Source organism: Gossypium hirsutum, chromosome A13 (genome assembly GCF_007990345.1).
Source record: "Gossypium hirsutum isolate 1008001.06 chromosome A13, Gossypium_hirsutum_v2.1, whole genome shotgun sequence".
Taxonomy (NCBI): domain Eukaryota; kingdom Viridiplantae; phylum Streptophyta; class Magnoliopsida; order Malvales; family Malvaceae; genus Gossypium; species Gossypium hirsutum.
In genome coordinates this window covers 100,211,571-100,228,494 of record NC_053436.1, presented here as the reverse complement: position 1 = coordinate 100,228,494, position 16,924 = coordinate 100,211,571, and the positions used below count along the sequence as shown (strand labels likewise).

General features: G+C 34.6%; 2 protein-coding genes across 3 annotated transcripts; both read left to right on the top strand.

Moving 5' to 3' along the window:
• The first annotated feature begins 3,370 nt into the window (after positions 1–3,370).
• LOC107920152 (TOM1-like protein 1) lies at positions 3,371–7,188 on the top strand. 2 transcript variants are annotated; one of them, XM_041085418.1, is made up of 4 exons: positions 3,371–3,574; positions 4,422–4,951; positions 5,590–5,853; positions 6,526–7,188. In XM_041085418.1, the coding sequence occupies exons 2-4, from the start codon at positions 4,433–4,435 to the stop codon at positions 6,943–6,945; spliced, it is 1,203 nt and encodes a 400-aa protein (XP_040941352.1). In that variant the 5' UTR covers positions 3,371–3,574; positions 4,422–4,432; the 3' UTR covers positions 6,946–7,188. The 2 variants fall into 2 exon arrangements, with proteins under 2 accessions (XP_040941352.1, XP_016705180.2); XM_016849691.2 differs by having other exon boundaries at positions 3,419–3,670.
• Positions 7,189–7,891: 703 nt separating this feature from the next.
• On the top strand, positions 7,892–12,462 carry LOC121212512 (ATPase family AAA domain-containing protein 3A homolog). Its single transcript, XM_041085417.1, has 4 exons — positions 7,892–10,253; positions 11,088–11,183; positions 11,906–12,016; positions 12,108–12,462. Exons 1-4 carry the CDS (start codon positions 10,086–10,088, stop codon positions 12,126–12,128), a joined length of 396 nt encoding a protein of 131 aa, XP_040941351.1. The 5' UTR covers positions 7,892–10,085; the 3' UTR covers positions 12,129–12,462.
• Positions 12,463–16,924: the final 4,462 nt, after the last annotated feature.

Sequence of the window (16,924 nt, the reverse complement as noted above, 5' to 3'; positions counted from 1 at the left end):
CTTTAATGAAGTTAGCTGCGATGTGACGGATGCAATAAACGGATCTCCATGGTACACCGGAACGTCTAATGGCGGCAATTAATCATTTCCCTCTATCAGAGATAATGCAAATATTATCGTTGCTAATAACATACCTCCGCAGGTTGGTAAGGAAGAATTCCCACGATTCCATGTTCTCTTTATCTACAATGGCAAATGCTATCGGGAGCACGTTCCTGTTGCCGTTTTGAGCAACCGCAATAAGTAAGATCTGTGTATATTTTCCATATAGCCAGGTCTCATCCACTTGTACAAATGGCTTGCAGTGGGAAAATGCGCGCATACATGGATCGAATGTCCAGAACATCCGATGGAAAATTCATTTTTCTGACTGTAGTTGGTCATCCTGGCCGTAATAAGGTCGTGTCTGTAACTCAATGACGGTCCCTGGTACGTACTCCCGCATAGCGGCTATCCATTTCTGTAGCTCGTTATACGACGCATCGAAATCCCCATACAATTGCTCCATTGCCATCTGTTTTGCTATCCATGCCTTTCGATATGACACTATATACTGAAATCGTGCTTGTATTTCGGCAATCAATACCAAAACTTTAATGGTCGGCATGTCCTTCACCATTGGCATGATACACCTACAGATAGTTTTAGAATCAAGTTTTTGATGATCTTCTGTCATACGTGTTGATGTACATGTGTGAGGCCCAACAAATTTGCGTATCTCCCACATTTGCGAATTTTGAATAAATGCAGCTCGTACCCGCCAATTGCAACCTTCCGCTGACTCCCAACACTCCCTAATATATAATGTCGATTTAGACACTGCAACTTTATAATCTACTGATATATTCATGCTATACCGCTTAATAGCAAATACGCACTCTTTTTTACTTTCGAATCTCTGGCCGACGAATAACTCCTCAGGATCAGAATTTACGGCTAGTCGGTGAGCAGGAAGTATTTTAGGGTACTCTGGAAACTCGGCTACATGCGCCGCGTCGGGGTCTATGAGCGACATGTGTGGCCCAGGATTATTTTGAATCACAACACGTCGCATCTGGTTTCTGACCGAAGACACGTTAATGTTTCCATCATCATTCACGTCTTCATCATCAATATCATCAGGGACATCGTCCACATCGGGATCACTATCACTATCGACTTCTTGATAACAAGGATCACTACTATCGTAACCATTATCACCAACCACATCCATATTGGGTGTAACATTAAGATCGATATCGATCCCACCTATAGTCGATTCACTATCAAAGTACGATATTGGAGCCACCATGCACGGTTCTTGAGCTCTATGTTCTTCACTATATGCAGTGAGATTTTCATTTTCCTCCATACCGGCTAACTTAGGAAATAAGTGAATCGGTGCATTTTTGTCACTCCCATTCCCACGGTAAAGAGTGATAATTGTCTCCACGTCTTCGTCGTCTACAAGTTCCATTTCAGTGAATTTGATTGGATCTATCAAAACTGGAAACTTGTAGAAAAGTTTTGAGATCCTCCTCCCACAACGTCTAATAATTTTTACGTTAATTCTTCCCTTCATATCATCCAACGAGACATTTCTATTAAATCTCATTGCTATTTGTTGCCGACATTCAAATATGCATCCAACGGTTGTTGTCAAGATAATTCCATCGAAATAAACGCATACGAAAAACTGATTATCCATCTTCAATGCTCAATCTGTTAAAAAATAAACAAACTTTCTCAAAATAATTTCGAACACCAAATAAACTACTTAAATAAAAAATTTAATTACTCAATATGCAATTTTTTTCATTCATAAGCTCATAGTTTTTCAGTTCTCATTTTATACATAAACAACATTTATCTTTACATTTAACCATTTAAATTCAGTTCTATGTTTTCTTCCATCTTCGACCCTGTATCTTCCTCTGGGAAATACTGTACAATCCAATTTAGATATTCTTGATTCTCTTCATATTCATCTTCTACAATCCAATTTGGGAATTCCTTGGGATCTTCTTCCTCTTCAATTTTTATAAGGGGTATTGAAATTAGAAATTCTTTTGGTAATTTCCTAACATCTAATTTATCCATCCATGGTATGTCAATCACATTTTGCTTCCCAGTCAACTTTCGTGAATCTATACTTTGTCTCGCTATTTTCCTTGCTCCATAACAGATTATAAACTTTACGAAGCATATAACTAGATTCCAATAGGTTCGTGGTACTAATGTCTTCCAAAGTTGGTCTAAAACGATTTGATGTTCCCGTTCTATTAATGTCCCTCTAAGGGTTAAGTATTGAACTTTATTCTTCCTAATCATTTCATGACCTTTCCACAACACTTCTTGCATCTTCTTATTTATTGTCATAACATGTTGAACAATGTCTTCTTCTGGTTCATTCTGTAATCTTGCACTTCTCTCATTATCTTATCAACTTTCTTCTTTGTGCTGAAGTTGTTATTTCATCAGGTAATACCAAATATGTTGCCATTTCTAACAATATCTATAACATGCCAAATAAATTTCATAAATATTATCTAATCAACCTAAAATGAGTTTTTACCCTAATAATATAAAAATAAAATAAAATACCAAAATAGGTTGTTTGAAAGATTAAGTGCCAAAAGTGCCAAAATGGTACTTAATCTTTCAAACAACTTATTTCGCTATTTTATTTTATTTTTAAATAATATGGGTAAAAAATCTACCTAAAACACATATAAGAAAATAATACATTCTTTACATAACATAAATAGGCTTTTTTAGATTTTTTTTACAATAATATAACTAACAATAATTATGGTTTTTTACTAACAATAATAATAACAATAATAACAATAATTTTTTACTAACAATATTAATAACTAACAACAAAAAATAATAAAAATCAACAATAATAATAACAGCAAAAACACATTAACAATATAAAAATTCATTATTAAAAAAATTATACCTTCTTTTCTCCTTCTCCTTCTTTTTCTTCCTTCTCTTCTTCTTTCTTTCCCTTTATTTTCTTCTTCTTGCTGCTGATTCTTGCTCCTGGAGTTGCTGGGTCTGCTTAGTTTTATAGTGCTTAGGTGCTGCCTGTGGGACCTACACAACTGGTGATGCCTCTGACACCAACATGACCCCTTTTTTATTTTTTATTTTTGTTTTCAGTGTTTTTTTTTCTTTTTCAATTTTTTTTACTGTTTCGGCTGTCATGTTAGGGTGGTACCGCCTGTCAGAGTGATATGACCATCCTGACTATACTATTTTGATAATTACTTTTTTTGGTGTATTATTTTTGAATTTTTTTAAATATTTTTTAGTAAAAACCCCGGTTTAATCGGATGGAATTACACTTTAAATGCCAAAAAAAAAAAGGAAAAAAGAAACTGATATACTTTAAATGTCAAATAAAGTTTTTAAATTTTCGTTAAAAAAAAAAGCTCTTTAATTATATTTCTGAGGTCCAGAGTGGCAACGGCAAGGCATAGCACAGAATTGAAACTCCCAAAGTCCAAGGAATTTAAACTCATTCCTTACGCTTGCCGTCTTCTCCCTTCCTTTTTTTTTTCTCAAATTCAATTTCAAAGTTAAAGTAATTGCTTCTCTGTTTTTTTTCAACTTTCTCTTTTATATTTCATCAAATCTCTCTGGGTTTTGCTCTCTCATCTACTTCGCCTCTATAATAACTGTAAGCAAAGGGCAAACGGATTTTCTTTCTTTTTTTTTGAATTTTAATTTTCTTATGATTTTTTTCTGATTTTTTAAATTGATGTATTTAGGATCTAGGTTTAGCTGACCCTGCAGCTACCATTCTGAACTTCAGTTTTTTTTTGGTTTAAGAAAATAATTTTGTGTTACAATTTTCTATAAGTTATTTTCATCTTAAGCTTATCTAAGTTTAGATTTTGGGCACTTATGCATCTATAGTTGTATTTCAACTGCTGCTATAATGGAAGAATAAATGATCTTTACTTTAATTATTTGTTTTAAATTAGGTAATTTTTTTCTTTTGTTTTCTTTAATCAGCTAGTTGATCAATGTTTTGAAGTTTTGAAGTCAATATATCTTTTTATAATGTGGGTTTTTTTTGAAGATTTGGGTACTAGGGTTTTGAATAATTTTGATGCTATTAGAAAATGTCCAGATCATTCATTAGATCTACATGAAGTTCTGTGGATAAATCCTAGGGAAGAAAGTGAAAGCAGCAAAAAGCCAGATATTTAGTTTTCTAATTAAGGATGATGGGGCAAATCATATATTTTTCTCTGTTTGATTATCTTGCAACATATATTTCGTTTTGAGGCATTTGGGAATCCTTTTTTTTTTGGAAGATTACATGGAAGAAATCTTATGCGGAAATTCTGCATCTATGGTGGTTGCATTTAGGCATTAACTTTTGCAGACATTTATTCAAGATGTAAATTTTTTGTGTTTTGAAGGTTTGGTGAAAATGGAAAAAGAATTGATGGATAAAGTTAGTGCCTTTGGTGAACGCATCAAGGTTGAAGGAGCTGAGTTGGGCAGAAAGATGAGCGCTGGCATGAGCTCAATGAGCTTTATGGTGAAGGAACTCTTCCAAGGCCCGAACCCAACTGATAAGCTTCTTGAGGATGCTACATCTGAGGCCCTTGACGAGCCTGACTGGGCCTTGAATCTTGATATTTGTGACATGGTCAATCATGAAAAAGTGAACAGTGTTGAATTGATCCGTGGCATAAAGCGGAGGATAATGTTGAAGAGCCCTCGGGTTCAATACTTATCCATGGTCTTGCTTGAAACTTTTGTCAAGAATTGTGAGAAGGCATTCTCGGAGGTGGCAGCTGAAGGGGTTCTTGGTGAGATGGTTAAGTTAATTGATGATCCTCAAACTGTTGTCAATAATCGGAATAAAGCTTTAATTCTTATTGAAGCTTGGGGGGAGTCAACCAGTGAGCTCCGCTATTTACCTGTTTTTGAAGAAACTTACAAGGTAACAGCATAAACTATTTATCTAGTTCTTTGCAGCTGTGGAAGTGAGTTGAGAAAATATGATCATATAATTTTGTTCACTAGGTTTCCTGAGGTGTGTATCTGAGTGAAAGTCATGTCAAATCTATTCCTTTGATTGCTATTACAGCCTTGGAATCGTAGTTAATTTAGGAATTAACTTACAAAACTTCATTCAATCATGGAATTGGAGTTTTTTCCGTTAAAGGAAAAACTATATTATTGTTTATTTTGTTTAGTCGCTTGAAATATAAGATCAATTCATATGATCCTTGAATAAGCATTGTCAAACAATTAAATTCATTGCTAGTAACGTATGGAATTGGAATTTTTCCCGTAAAAGGGGAAAAAAAATTGTTTTTTTTGTTTAGTTGCTTGAAATATGAGATCAATTCGTATGATCCTTGAATAAGCTTTGTCAAACAATTAAATTCTTGGCTAGTAACATTTGTCTGCATCAATGTCTCTTGAGCAATTTGTGCTTTGTGTTACATTAGGATTTAGCATGCACTCTAAAATATGCAGTGCAATGTAGCTGTGAAAGATAAGCCTTTTCTTGTGGCTTGTCGATTGATGAATTTTAAGATTTTCTCCAATGATCCTTTTTTTTTTCCTCTGTAGAGTTTAAAATCAAGGGGTATTCGCTTTCCTGGTCGTGATAATGAGAGTTTGGCACCTATTTTTACCCCTGCTCGTTCAGTTTCAGCGGCAGAAGTGGATGCCAGTCTTGCACAGCAGCTACAGCGTGATGTGCAGCTTCAGCATGATACTACTGTTCCAAGCTTTTCTGCTGAACAAACAAAGGAAGCATTTGATGTGGCAAGAAACTGCATTGAGCTTCTTTCAACTGTGTTATCCTCATCACCCCAACAAGATGCTCTTGAGGTATTATCGTCTTCTTTATTATACTTTTTAGTTGCTAATTTCATGTACCAATAAATTATGCTTTGTTCTCTGCTGCCAAGTAACAAGCCTTAAAAATTGAGTTTTGGCGTAATGAGTCATTCCTTTGTTTAATGATATTCAGTCTGTTCGGTGCAGTGAGCCTTTATTGTGCAAAAGCTCATTTTATTTGTCAGTCAATATTTTTTCCTTTTTCCCTGTTTTCAAGGAGGAAATTACTTCCCTTTTAGATCTCTTAGATCTTTCAGTTATCTGTTTATGATCTGTATCAGACAGTCGCACTTGAAGGCTTGTAGCTAATGCATGTTAAATCTCCTCCTCAATAATTAATACTGATGAGAATGCTGACGTGTGCAACAGTACCAAGTTTTCACTTTAAAGTTTGAAGGGGATGTCTTCGACTTGTTTTGCTTGCTCTGCAGCTGGTAAATTAAAATTAATGCTTTGTGATAAGATGACTCAGCAGATTAGGTTTAAATTTACTTGGTTTATTTGGTGACTGTTGATGGTAAGTTGGGCTTATTTTGATGATCATTGACAATGTGACATATAGATGACAGTTTCACAATACATGTAGTTCGATTCCAGTTAAGACTCAGATGATAATGATGTCATTCTTTAAGGTCCCAGTAATTTTTGTGTGTTTGATGTCAGGATGACCTGACAACCACGCTTGTCCAACAATGTTGTCAGTCCCAGTCCACTGTTCTAAGAATCATTGAGACTGCTGGAGATAACGAGGCCCTGCTTTTTGAAGCTTTGAATGTGAATGATGAGATCCAGAAAGCTCTCTCAAAGTATGAAGAGTTGAAGAAGCCATCAGTAGTTCGTCACGAGCCAGAACCCGCAATGATTCCTGTGGCTGTTGAACCTGGTGATTCGCCCCGTCATACAAACGAAGATGCCTTTATTAGGAAAACAAGTACTCGACATGGAACACATGGCGGAAGCAATGATGACATGATGGATGATCTGGATGAAATGATTTTTGGTAAGAAAGGTGGGGGTTCATCTGAAAGGGGGCAAGATTTAAAGAAGCAGCAAGCATCTAAAGATGATCTAATCACATTCTGATTCCATAATATTAGGACGGAAGGCCTATGCCGGGCCATTGTAGCCATTTATTCGAAGTTAGGAAGTAAAAACACATGAGAAGATTGTTGACTTTTTCTTTGGTATACTAGGATTGGATTGGATTGGATTGGTTGTCCCTGCAAATTATGTGTAAGTAAATTCATGTCTGGATTTGTTTACTTGAATATTTGATGAGTAGAGAGTATACATGGATGGGATGGCTCTCATATCCATGACTTGATATCTGCTGCATTCAATTAACATTAATTCTTTTGCCATGAGATTGAAATTACAGTTGTGATATGTATATTTGAATGCAAAAACAGGGATGGTGATGTGATGACTCCAAAATTATGGACATTGGATTAAATTTTCAATGGAAATTTTAGATTATTTGATTTTCATGTCAAATATATTATCAAATAAAAATGTCTCCATTATATTAAAGAATATTATATATTTTTGTGCTTCAACAAGCTTAGATGCAATCACTATAATTTACAGTAACGGTTAGATCATTCAGTTACTCTTAAAATTGTGATATTAAACCGTACCGTGTTTAGTTAGGTTATCGGTTTGATTGGTTCAATCAGTTTGATTAAAAATTAGAAAGATAAAATTAAATTAAAAATATGGTTAAATTGTTTCCTTCAATTGATTTTTTATTCGGCTCAATCGGTATATATTGGTCCTGAGTCAATTGATTCAAAATTTTTATTGGATTGATATCTAATTAATTTTCAATTTAACCAATCTGATTGACCATTCGAGTTCGATTCAAACAATATTATAGTGCAACTTTATATTTTTTTCCACATTTAGAAATGAAATAAACCTTCAAATATTCCTTAGATAATATTTTTACTAGTTTAATATTTCGCTTGCAATATTTGGTCTCAAAAGTTTGGCCGAGTTCTATACTCGGTTCAACCGAAATTTGGTACAATGAAAAGGAGGAAAAGTATAAAACCAGCCGAAAAAATATGCCATTCCAATTTCGACTCCTTAGAGCACAAACCCTACCAAAACCCTGCCCTTTGGTCTTTGTTTGCCTTCTCATTTTCTCAGTGAATTCTTTCTTTTTCTTTTAAAGGATTAGAGAATATTATTTGAAATTTCTTGCTGTTCAAGCCAGTAAATTGTGATAAAAAGGGTTTTGAAGTTAAACCCAAAACCCACATTTAAAAAAAAAAATTTCTGGTTCAAAACAAAAATGGATCCAACCAAATAAGGCAAATGAATAAGAGGTGCCTGGCCATATAAGGCTTCATATGCAGTAGTCTGGATTGCAGAATGAAATGTGGTGTTGTACCACATTCTGCTAATGACAACTAAATGGCCCATTCAGAGGGTTTCTCTCTTGTCGTGCGTCGGAGGTAACCTTCCAAATATTTGTTCAAAATCTCTGTTTGACCATCTTTTGTGGATGGTATGCAGTAGATAAGTGGAGTTTAGTGCCGAAATGCTTGAAAAGTTGTTGCCAAAAATGACCAAGGAAGTCTCGATCTGAAACAATCGACTCAGGAGCTCCATGTAGTTTATAGACCTGATCCAAATAAACTTGAGCCCCTGTGGTAGCAGTATATGGATGTGCCAAAGCCATGAAGTTGCCATATTTGGTCAACCTGTCTACAATCACTATAATGGCTGTTTTACCCTTGGACACTGGTAGTCCCTCGATGAAGTCCATGCTGATGGCAGCCCATGCTCGATCAGGAGTAGGTAATGGTGTTAACAAGTTAGGATAGGCAGCATTGTACTTTTGCACTTTTGGCAAATAGAGTATTCACACACCCATGTTTTGACACATTTTGAAAGCTTTTCCAGTAGAGAAAACCTACTATTCTTTGCCTCGTGGCATGTATTCCAGAATGCCCGCCAATTGCTTCCCCATGAAAAAGTTAGAAGATGGCCTTTCTTAATTCCAACAGGTTCCCTACAATTACTTTCCCTTTCCTTCGAAGAATTGTACCATCCAAGAGTATTTAGGGTGGGAATGAGGTTGTTATTGCACCTCCTTACACGCTTTTTGCAAAATGGGATCTTTTTTACCAGCTTGTATGATTTGTTCCCATAGCTCAGACTAAGATAAAGTACTGCTGCCTGTACATTGAAATAATTGGACCTCAACAACACAGTTTTCTTGAAAGAGCATCAACAACAATATTTTGAATCCCCCTTCGATAAATGATGGAGTAATCATACCCTAACATTTTGGCAACCCACCTCTGTTAAAAAGGGGTGATTGCTTTCTCCTCTGAGAGAAACTTCAAGGTTTGGTGGTCTGTTTTAATTAAAAATTGTTTTCCTACTAAATATGGATGCCATTTTTTAACTGCTAGAAAGGGTTGCGAGCATTTCTTGTTATATATAGATAGAGCCTGATGGTTGATGCCTAAAGCTTTGCTGAAGAAGGCTACTGGTTTCCCTTGTTGCTGAAGTATTGCCCCAACTCCTATAGCACTAGCATCAGTCTCCACACAGGAAAGTTTCTGAAAATCAGGTAGACTCAACACTGGTGCTTGACAAATGGCTTCTTTGAGCTCTTGAAAAGCCTTCTGCATCTCCTCAGTCTACTGCCATATAACATTTTTCTTCAATAAATTGGTATGTGGTTTGGCTAGAACTCCATAACCCTTGATAAACCTTTTATAATACCCTGACAGTCCTAAGAAGCCTCTCAATTCCTTGATGGATTGTGGTGGAGGCTAATTAAGAACCCCTTTTACCTTAGAGGAATCTATGCTCACTGTGCCACCAGAAATGACATGGCCTAGATACTCCACTTGACTAGTGCCAAACTGACATTTGCTCATTTTAGCAAATGACTAGTTGCTTCTCAATAGCTGTAATACTTCCCTCAAGTGTTGTAGGTGCATTGTCCAGTCCTTAGAATAGACTAAGAAATGATGCCAATCCAGTGCTTTACCATCAAGATGTAGCATAACCACTCTAACTTTTGCTTGCTCACTTACTTCCTAAGCTTCAAAAAATTGGTCCAGCTTTGCCCACCAACCTCTGAAATCTGTTCCATCAAATCAAGGACATTCCAGTTTATAAGGCTTGCCAATCATGTCCATAAGATTGATACGAGTTGGAGTTCCTATATTCGACAGATCTGCTAAGGGAGAAATAGCTATATGCTCTTTTGTAGAAATCCCAGGTGGGGAACTGCCCAATATGCCCTTGCCATTGTCCATAGGTGTTCCAGTAGTTGTGGGAGAAGAATATGGCCCAAAATATTGCTCGAAAAGGGAATGAAGTTCAGTACAAATCTCACCTTTCACAGTCTCATGAAACTCCTTAAGGTATGAGTCAATCTTGGAATTAATCTCCATGTGCAGCTGGGACAGATCTTGTTGTATCATGCTCATTTTCTTCTGTAATCTGGTGGTGATTTCCTCGTTGGCCATGAGAATCGAGTAGCTCTAATACCTTTGTCACAATCAAAGAAAGAAAAATCCATTAGAGACAAGAAGAATGGAAGAAAAAGTTAGAAAGAAGCGAAAAAATTATAAGAGAAAAACTGTATTATAAATTCATAAACTCCTTTACACTGTTTGTTTCTGTTTTTAGTGCGTGTAATTGTCTCAGAAACAACCTGGCAACAACCCTCCAGGTGTTTCCAAAACGACTCATCTTAATAAAGGGCTAAAAACACTCAACGCAACATTTTAAAGTTTCAGCCCTTCCTCCCTAAAAGACTCTGTATAATTGCAATTAAAACAAGTAAAGAAAGGCAGCGTTTTACATGCCATTTAAACTAACAAAAATAACAGAAATGAAAAACATTTGTAGTAGTTGATTAGTGTCTCGGTCTTGTCTATAACATCTTCTCCTAGACAATTGCAATCACAGCCGTCGGCAGCTACGGCTGATAATGAGGCTTCTAGGGGTGTTAGGGTTAGGAATCATAATCCCAGGACATTTTTGGCTGGCTTTGATCCCCAGGCTTTGGAGAAAGGAGCCAAGGCCTTGGGGGAAATCAACAGCTCCTCTAATGCTAAAAAGGTTTCTTCACATTTGCATACCATAATGCCTTTTTTTAAATATTATTTTCGCTTGTTTTAGAGGAGGGTTGAGTTTTACATTTCCTGTTTGGTTATTCATTTTGTGGTGCTAATGGCTTCTTGTTGTTGCAGGCTTTTGAACTTATGAAGAAGCAAGAAGAGACAAGGCAGGCTGAGGTGGCTGCAAGAGCTGCAGAGTTTAAGGCAATGCAAGCCCAAGCTGAAACTGTAAGATCTCTTCTGGAATCCTCTCCTCATGTTTGTACCTTGACAGTTAATTAATTAATGTAGATGTTGGTTTAGAGATTAAGTTCGAAATTGCAAATTGTTCCTTAATAACATCAAGGCCAATCTGCTCGATTGTATTTATAAGGTTGGGGACAGTGACATTATTAGTCTTATTGTTTCTTCTCGAATCTTTTAAGCGTGGGAATCCCATTTTAAGTTGTAAGTTGCAACCAGGAATTTCTTTCTAGCTTATTTCACAATCCTGTTATTGCATATGATATATCTCTATTTCAAAAATTTATATTGTGCTATGCTAAATTAGTTCTCAAAAAATCATGACATCAACCATGGAGCTTTTCGGTATTACATTGCAGTCTTTTTTGTGTGATTGAGTCAGTATTATAAGGCTAACACTTGGTTTTCTACTTTAGTTTTTTTCATAGATATCCTTAACAAATTTTGGTTCATATACTTTTTAAATCATTTTAAGCAACTTGTTTCCTTATTTATTTACAAATGGAAATGTATTTATTATACTTAATGGCATTTAGGGGGTATGAGATTTGGCCATTTAAATAGGTTCATAATACAGTGTTCTACACTTTGTGTGCTTTTACCATTTATTTCTAATCTTTCTTCTGAATGTTATGCTGCATATGGAACTGTTTGTTATGGTGATGTTATTTTCTTAATTCTTGAACACCTACTTGATTGCTGGGCAGGAGAGACAAAGGGTAATATATGATGAACAGAAGAAGCTAACACAGCATCAAGCCCAAACAAAGTCACAGATGGCTCGTTATGAGGATGAATTAGCAAGGAAGAGGATGCAGGCATGTATTATTGACCCTTTTGCAATCACGAAATAGTTATCCTGTGTTAACATTTTATGGAAAATAAAATCAATGTTTTATGCTATTGTAGGCAGAAAATGAATACCAATGAGCAAGGAATCAAGAGCTAGTAAAACTGCTAGAGGAATCAACAATCAGACGGGAGCAAGCTTGACGAGCTACAGAAGAACAGATTCAAGCACAGCGGCGACAAACACAAAGGGAAAAAGCTAGATTGAATGTGAAACAATCAGAGTGAGAGCTATGGCTAAAGCAGAAGGAAGAGCCCATGAAGGGAACCTTAGTGAAGAAGTTAATAGTCGCATGCTCGTAGATCTTGCTATTGGATACCTACAATCTTTGACTTTTCAAAGATGAATAGTGGCAGAAAGTTGGCACCGAAAGTAGAAAGTAAGATTAGTTGGCATGGGATAATTGCAATTTTGGTCCCTAATTGTATAGGGACATTGCAAGTTGATCCTTAAACCTCAACTATAAATAGGCCTAACTATTTCTTACTTTCTTCATCCCACACTTGCCATTCTCTACTTAAGGCAATTGTTCTCTCTCCCTATTTGTAAACTTTCACTTGTATTTTTGGAGTGAAATATATTTGGTAGTGCCCGAGGACGTAGGCAAAATTTGCTGAACCTCGTTAAAATTCTAGTGTTCTTTATTTTTGTTCTGCATATTTTGCAAGTGTCATTGTAGTGATTTATTGTGCTATTAAATTACGATAGAGGGATATTCTGGCTAGGAAAGATCTGGTATGTAAGCGATCCTCGTGATCCACCTCTCTTTCCTGGGAATTGAACTTAGTGTGATTTTTCAGTACAATAATTTTACTCTTTCACACGCTTCCGCGCAACACTTGCAAATGCAGAAAGGGAGAAGTGGATTGCTGCAATAAATACTACTTTTGACCATATTGGATGTATTAATTCAGTAATTTGCACTCAATCGTTGTTAAAAGCTTTAAATAGCTAGATTCGGAAAATTGTTAGTAAAACAACCAAAAAAGAATGCTCAGGGAAGAGTAAATGGCAGAATAGAAAATTTACTATTTATTTCTCAATGAAAAAAATAGAGTACATGGTTTAAATAATGCTAGTGGTAACTAAAAAAAGCTAAAAATTAGGAACACTAACCCATGATCAAATTTGGTGCCAGATAAAACTAACAACTAAATAACCAAATCAGAATAAGATTTTCTTAATACCCACTAACTGATAAAGATAAAAATATATACTAATTAGCAGTAAATAACATTTTGAATCATTATTTTTCCAACACTTCCCCCTTGATTTAAAATCACATACTCCAAGCTGTGATATGAAAAAAATGACGCTTGGCCTGAGTAAGAGGCTTTGTAAATACATCAGCCATATGTTCATTTGTGCTGCAAAATTTCAGCACTATCTGTTGATCACCTACAAGCTTCCGAATAAAATGATGATGCACATTAATGTGCTTAGTTGTTCCATGAAAAGCAGGATTCTTTGTCATTGCAATTGTGGATCGATTGTCACAAAAGATTTCAGTTGCTTCTTTTTGCTCAAGACTAAAATCACTAAGAAGTTTTCTCAGCCATAAAGCTTGTTGTGCCGCTTTTGTTGCTGTATATTCTGTTTCAGATGATGATAAAGCTATTGTTTCTTGCTTCTTTGAACTCCATGTTTTTGCTCCAGAAGCTAAAAACATTACCAAAAGTGCTTTTCAATCATCTAAACAACCTGCCCAATCACTGTCAGTGAAACCAATTAATTTGAAATTTGATACTTGCAGTACCAAAAACCAAAATGCACAATTCTTGCAACATAACGAAGGATTCTTTTTGCTGCTCCAAAGTGTTGTCTTGTAGGACTTTGCATAATCTAGACACAACACAAACACAAAAAGCAATATTGGGCTTGGTGTGTGTAAGATAATTCAAACCACCAGTTAAACTTCTGAACATTGTTGAATTAACTTTGTCAGTCCCATCTTCATGCTGCAACTTTTCATTGATGTTTGTTGGTGTGGATGCCACCTCACAATCCACCATGCCAAACTTCTTTAAAAGATCTGCAACATATTTCTTTTGGCATACAAAATTCCGTGGTCACCTTGCATAACTTGAAGTCCCAGCAAATATTGCAACATGCTCAAATTTGTCATCTCAAAAATTTTCACCATACATGGTTTAAAATCATCAATTAATAACTTTAAGGAACCCTGATAAATCATATCATCGACATAAAAACAGACCACCAAAAAATCTCCATTACCTCTCTTCTTCAAATAAAGAGTTGGCTCATTTTCACTTCTAGTGAACCCATTGTTCTAAAAGAATGAATCAATCTTGCTGTACCAGGCACGTGGAGCTTGGTTCAACTCGTAAAGAGCTTTTCTTAATCTGTAAACTTTATTTTCATCGCCACAGACTACAAAACCTAGTGATTGTGATATATAAACCTTCTCTACAAGGTTACCATTCAAAAAGGCAGATTTTACATCAAATTGATACTCAGATAATTGCAATTGAGTAGCCAGTGCTAAAACAACTATTACAGTTTCAAAACAAGCAATAGGAGAATATGTTTCTTCGAAATCAATACATTATTGTTGTGAGTAACCTTTTGCCACAAGCCGAGCTTTATGCTTTTGGATGCTTCCATCTGTATTATACTTTGTTCGGAATACCCACTTTAGTCCTACAACATTCTTGCCTTCGGGAACATCAACCATGTAATGACCCGAATTTTACTATTACCGGAAAAGTGTATTTTCAGGTCTTCGTTTCTGAAAAATAGATTCTTAAATATTTATTAAAAATATTTACGAAGTAAAATGAGTGGTTAATTAGAGTTTAATTAAGTGAATTTAATTTAATTAAGAGTGATTAGGAAAAAGGATTAAATTGAATATAATGTGAAAGTTTAATTATAGAATAAAGAAAATTGAAGGGACTGAATAAGTAAATAAGCCAAAGTGAATGCCAAGTGTGTGATAAAAATAAAATACATGTCTAATAAATATTGTACATATATTTGTAATACATGTATGTATTTACTTATTATTTAAATAAATATTATTATTTTATAATTAATTAATTAAAGTAAATAATTAAATAAAGACAAGTGTGTGGTAATAATAATTTATATGTGTACCAATGATATATATACATTTGTAGTATACATGTATACTTACTTATTATTTAAGAATAATATTATATTATAATATAATTAAAACATAAAAGTAAATGAAACAAAAGAAAAAAAAAAGAGAATGAAAGAAACAGAATGTTTAAACGAAAATGGGGGAAGGAAAGGAGAAAGAAAGAAGAAAGGAAAAATTAAAAGTTTAAAGCTTGGAAGTTTAATAGGTAAGTCAATTTAGCCCTTTTTACTTAATTTTGATGTTTTAGAAGTCTTGGAATAAGGTTTTGATGAAGTTAAGTTGATATTTTGAAATATAGTTAATTATTAGACATTGTTCATGTTGAACAAAAAGATGAATTAAGGGCTAAATTGATAAAAATTCAAGTTAGAATTGATTAAAGGATTGAACTGTAAAGTAATTCATAAGTTTTGAAGAGTAGGGACTAAATTGAGAGAATTTCAAAATTATGGTTTTATGCTGAAATTAGAGAGCTGAAATTAGTTTAAAGTGAAAATTGAATGAAAATATTGAGTTAAATGAGAAGAATAAAAGTTAGTCTCGGTTTGGGACTAAATTGAAATTTAGACAAAAGTTGAATAAAAATTAAAACATTCAATGTGAAAAATTGTACTGTATTGATGATTATAAATTGTATTAATTTCGTAGCTAACGGGGTGCAGGAAAATCCTCGGTTAAGAAAGGAAAGGACGAGGTCAACGAGGGTTAGCTCGAAATTCACGGTTTGTGTTTCTATAATCCGAACTTAATATTTAATTATTGGATTTATTATTTAATATGTAGGGTGATGCATTGAAAAGTGAAATTTAATTGTTAATCAATATATTTTGATTGAATGTTATGGTAAGTAATTTAGGTAAGTATTATTGTGTTTTATGATTATTGAAATGAATCAAAATGTATATTGTATTGCAATTAAATTGCATGTGGATTGATATGGAAAAATGTATTAAATTGGATTGAAACTAAATTACAAATGAAATTGAAAATTTGAAAGTTCACTGAATACCCTATTAACTGTATCGGGCTAGTCGGAGATAGTTGGCATGCCATATGATTGGAAGTGTTTAGGGATATTCCGACTATGTGTCGATGAGACACTATATGTGTCGACTATTGTGACTGTTCCGGATTCTTTCCGAAGAGGTACTCTGTACCTGACTGTGACTGTTACTGTTACTGTTACTGTTTCGGATTTGTTTCGATGAGGTACTTTGTGTACCGCTACTGTTACTGCTACTGTTACTGTTACTGTTACTGTTACCCTTACGGTGTATTCCGGCTTCGACCAATGAAACACTATATACTATCCCCGGTGTGTGGGTTGGATCCGTGTATCCGACCAAGTCCGAGTCATGTTAATAGAGGCAAATAAAGGTACTGAAAAATTTACTGATACCGAATATTTGACTGTTACTGAATAAATGAATGACTGATACTAAATAATAGTGATTAAATGATTGTTATTGAAAAATACTGACTGTCATCGTATAATTGATTGCTATTGAACGAGTAATCGTTACTAGATAACTAATTGTTATCGAATGACTAAATGTTACTGAAAGAAACTGATAAATTAATCGATATTGAAATATGTTTACTGATATTGAATAGTGAACAGAAACACAAGTAAGACATATGAATAGAGAATGTAATTATTGTGAATTAAATGGAAAAGCTAATCAAGTTATTAGATGATGAAATTTGAATGAGCTGTAAAGACATTATCTATGAAATGAATAAATGAAT

What these genes read in the sequence shown, in the direction of transcription:
- LOC121212512 (XM_041085417.1), top strand. Translation starts at nt 10,086, where the DNA reads ATGCTCTTTTGTAGAAATCCCAGGTGGGGAACTGCCCAATATGCCCTT. An exon ending in GTCTCATGAAACTCCTTAAG is followed by an intron (nt 10,254 to 11,087) that starts GTATGAGTCAAT and finishes TTGTTGTTGCAG; the next exon opens with GCTTTTGAACTTATGAAGAA. An exon ending in TGCAAGCCCAAGCTGAAACT is followed by an intron (nt 11,184 to 11,905) that starts GTAAGATCTCTT and finishes ATTGCTGGGCAG; the next exon opens with GAGAGACAAAGGGTAATATA.
- LOC107920152 (XM_041085418.1), top strand. Translation starts at nt 4,433, where the DNA reads ATGGAAAAAGAATTGATGGATAAAGTTAGTGCCTTTGGTGAACGCATC. An exon ending in TTTTTGAAGAAACTTACAAG is followed by an intron (nt 4,952 to 5,589) that starts GTAACAGCATAA and finishes TTTCCTCTGTAG; the next exon opens with AGTTTAAAATCAAGGGGTAT. An exon ending in CCCAACAAGATGCTCTTGAG is followed by an intron (nt 5,854 to 6,525) that starts GTATTATCGTCT and finishes GTTTGATGTCAG; the next exon opens with GATGACCTGACAACCACGCT.